Source organism: Brachycentrus maculatus, unplaced genomic scaffold, assembly GCF_059751285.1.
Source record: "Brachycentrus maculatus isolate JH-2025_06_01 unplaced genomic scaffold, ASM5975128v1 h1tg000933l, whole genome shotgun sequence".
NCBI lineage: Eukaryota > Metazoa > Arthropoda > Insecta > Trichoptera > Brachycentridae > Brachycentrus > Brachycentrus maculatus.
In genome coordinates this window covers 170,001-174,309 of record NW_028281655.1, presented here as the reverse complement: position 1 = coordinate 174,309, position 4,309 = coordinate 170,001, and the positions used below count along the sequence as shown (strand labels likewise).

General features: G+C 33.7%; 1 protein-coding gene across 1 annotated transcript in view; it reads left to right on the top strand.

Moving 5' to 3' along the window:
* Positions 1-1,003: 1,003 nt before the first annotated feature.
* The window catches only part of LOC148299817 (tRNA-splicing ligase complex subunit RTRAF-like), a 4,338-nt gene continuing 1,032 nt past the window's right edge, over positions 1,004-4,309 (top strand). Inside the window, exons 1-4 of the mRNA XM_088275644.1 lie at positions 1,004-1,172; positions 1,255-1,479; positions 2,479-2,571; positions 4,258-4,309. The exon at positions 4,258-4,309 is cut by the window's right edge and continues 1,032 nt beyond it. Coding sequence (XP_088131770.1) covers positions 1,112-1,172; positions 1,255-1,479; positions 2,479-2,571; positions 4,258-4,309 — 431 coding nt within the window. The 5' untranslated portion in view covers positions 1,004-1,111. The remainder of the gene's footprint in view (positions 1,173-1,254; positions 1,480-2,478; positions 2,572-4,257) is intronic.

Below are 4,309 nucleotides of genomic sequence, written 5' to 3'. Positions count from 1 at the left end.
GTTTAGAGATTGCAAAATTAACTGTGTTACTATAACTCAACTATTCTAAAATATACCATTTTAAGTTAAAAGAGACTGGATATATATTTTTTAAATTGAATTATCATTTTCTCTTAAATATAACGAGAAAAATATAGCTAAAAACAAACAATTTTTGTAATATTCATATTAAACGCAAATTTGTGGAATTGAAAAATTTGTTGCACATTTCAAAAGCAGTTGGTGGTTTTTGTCTATTTAAATAAATTATTTAAAACTACATTTTGCTTCAAAACCATCTTACTACGAATTTACCCATTAAAATCCTTAAAAATATGCGCAAAGCGTACTTATAGTGACATCTGTTAACGATTATGAAAAACTATTTTCAAATTTGAACAGTGAAAAGCAAAACAATACATTTGTTTTCATAAATGTGGAGAGGTGTCAGTGTACATAATATTTTTATTTAGGAATATTTTCAAGCATGCAAATTTATTAAGAGAACGATTTCACTCGACTATCGGAAATTAAGATTTCATGGTTGTTTAAAAATATGTACGTTTACAGATAATGTTGAATTATTTTTTTTATAAGATTGCCTGAATCCGGATAATTATTACCACGACCATACAAATCAAGTGCCGTTTTTATTTGTTATCACGTCAAGCAAATTCAATTATTCCAAAAAAACTGCGAATTTGTAAAAAATAAGTTATTTTGGTTGTTATTTGAAACGCTACCTTCATTATTCATTCATTAATATCAGCTCCCTATATAAAACATTTGGTATTTACAAGCTAAATTCAGGCAAGAACTACCGATGAATTGTAGCGTGGACGTCCTGGGCGGCCGAAACCTGTAAAAGCTGTTTTTTCGAAGCGAAAACATTCCGCATTCACCATTTTTGTATGGAATTCATGTATTCCGAAAGACAGAAAAAAACCGACGGATAACTTGCGTATGTTCTCTGCCTTACCAGCGTCTGTTTCTATGGTATCAGCGCTACTGCCACGGCGCCGGCATTCCCTCAATCTGTCAACGCGACTTAGCTGTTTTGTTCTTGAATGTGTTTTATTTAAATTATTATTGAATCCTACAATTGAATTTTTAGTATAATAATATATATAAAATGTTGAAAAGAAAGTTAGCGGCATTGGCTCACCCTAATCCCGGCGAGTTCAATATTCACGGTGGGTGTTTGAATATACAATATCCAGCTTATTGTAGGCTATGTATGATATTTGTAATAATTCCTTTTTTAAAATATTATAGATGAAATCGAATTCCGCAGTACCGTTTTGTGGTTAGAAGACCAGAAAATTCGACACTATAAAATCGAAGACCGGGAGGGATTGAGAAAAATAGACGACCCTAATTGGGTTACTTCCTTTGAAACTTATCAAAATGATTTGTGCAGTCCTGTGATATCTGAAACTCCATACGAACAGCTTACATGGCTCGCCTCGTTTGCTGTACGACTAGAATACGCTGATAAGGGTATGTATGCGATACAATAACTTCTATTGTATCTCTGATCCAAATTATCTTTCCGCTTAGTATAACCGAGTTTTTACATACCCTTTATTGTAAGGGTTAACCCTTACGATAATATACTCTCATAAAAAGCTGAACAAATGTGTTTAGCTTTCTATCTATTTACCGTTTCACTCAACTGGTAGTGTTCGGCGGGAAGGGTAATTTTACCTTTTCACTCGATTCATCGTAAATTGCGTGTAAGTTATTTTTACGCATGACTTTTGCGGCATCTTTTGATCTCATATCGATGTATACAGTATGGTTAAAAGTTATCACTTCTTTTCAGAGATGTTTATCTCTATTATGAGCGCGAATCCGCCCGCAGATAGTGTGTTAACACATTTTTTACGGGAAATACTTAAAAGTGTCTTTTGCATACTGTTGGTAGAGAAGGGGAGACGCTCACAAGCGTTCTATTTGTTGAATTTTCATAGAGCGAGACGCCAAAAAACATTGTACAGATCAGAATTAGGTTTGCGGTTACTTGTGATTAGTATACAACCCTAATTTGTATACCAATTGATGAATAACCGCCTGAAAACAATGTGTTAAATTACCTACCTTCAGTTGAACAAATTATCATCAATTTTGATGAAAATGTATTCCATTTATTTTTCTTTTCGATTAATATTTGTTAAAAGAAATTGTCCGCCTCCGTTGTGTAATGGTCAGCCCGCTCGGCTACCGTTCTGGAGGTCCCGTGTTCGATTCCCAAGGGGGGTAAATTAAATATAAGTGATTTTTTCACTGTTACATATATTCAATATTACCCTGGACTGGTACCTGAAGCGGAGGGCTGATCACCTTTCCTTCATGGGTAAATGATCAAGATAACACTGAGTTTATATAACGCAGTGCCCTATGCACCATTGGGGTCCGGATAAGGGTTTTTATTATTATTAAAATAAATTACAGCAATGCCATAGAGTACCTCAAACATAATTTGTTATTTATTTTCAGCTGAAAAATATAATACTGCCATTAAAGAAAGGGTGTCTAAAACAACTTCAGTACCCAATATAGTGTCTTCAAATCCACTCGACAATTTAGATTGTAAGTATTTATTTTAATTATTTTTGTACCAACCCTTTTTTTCTTAAAATCCATTCTACCTTTCAAATTAAACTAATAACTTATCGATGGTTTCTACAAGATGTAGCCAGTAAAATTGCCGGCAGTGTATTTTACTTCAAACATGGTAGTATATAAAATAGGTTTACTTCAAATTTTTGCTTTAAAATTAACTTGTGACAAATGTGTAAAATAACGTCCAATTTAATTAAATGTGCTACAAAGTATCACCAAAAAACATTCAAGAAAAAATAACAACCTCTAATAATTTTGGATTGTCATAGGAACTCATCCGAAAACATTTGTTTTTGTAAATGTCTATTCATAGATTAATCCATTTCAACAACTAATTCTATTTTTTTAACAAAATATATATTGTATACATTTAAATAAATCACAATTTTACATATTTAGAACAATTTTTTTTTACAGAGACCCACCAAGCCACCTTGTGTGTCTTGTCGGTGGAGTTCTTTTTTAATACATTTTCATAGTTTTTAACGATTTTACCCTAATATACACACAAAAAAGAGAGAAAAATTAGGAATATAACATTTTAAAATTTTCATAAAATTAACTCTTGATCATTTACCCATTCCTTTATTTTGTCTTTGTTCCATATTTTATTTTGACCTCTAGCATCCGTCAGCAACAAATTAAAAATGTTCAAAATGATATATTGCAGTATTCGACTCCCATATTTACTGTTAATTTTTGGGATTATCAAACTTTCGTTGTGTGTAAATCGTGTATCACGGTTGTGTACTAAAAGATGTGGATATTTTTGTCTAGTTTATTGTTCAACGATGATACTCATCCACAATATTCCACGTACCGGCAGTAATTTTAAATGTTTACATATCAAGATTGGATTGTCCCTTTGATTATATATATATATATATATGAAGAACACACTCTCAATTTTCTGCTTCAATGAGAATTCTGCAACGTGAATGTGCTCCAAAAAGCTAGAGTAGGAAGACGGTTGCTGACTGTTATCAGACTGACGTCAGGGGGACCTGACATGACACGAGAAGAAAATATGATAAAAACCATCATCTTAACCGTCTCAATGCCGGAAGGTATTAATACGGCCGTACCCAGCAGGCCGTGATTTTTTTCAACAAAAATGTGTAAGCTTTTAGAAAGATGACTGTCACTTTGATAATATTGGTAAATTGTAATATTTTAGTATTTCTTACTTACTTACTTATAACCCTTATCCGCACCCAATGGTGCATAGGGCACTGTATCGAATTGACGCAGTGCTTGATCATTACTTAAATGAAGGCAAGGTGATCACTCTTGCGCTTCAGGAACCAGTCCAGGGTAATATTAAATAAATATTACAGTGCAAAATCACTAATATTTATTTTCACCCCCCTGGGAATCGAACCCTGGACCTCCAGCACGGTAGCTAAACACGCTGACCATTACACGACAGAGGCGGACAAAAGTATTTAGTATTTCTAGATCTGCCTAATAGATGTCTCTGTATATTCTAATCCAAAATATAACACAATTGGATTTGATATTGGCTTGCGACAAGCTCAAAGGAGAGCATTTACGCGCTTATTTTGTGTAACCGGCTCGGTGAGCGTGGAATTGGAGAGGGCGTTAATGCGCTCGTGGCAGCAAACCGGTTAATAGCATTTTTTGTTATTACAGTTACGAGCGATGCATTTAAATCCGGTGTTGCGGAGCTGTCGGCCATGTGCCA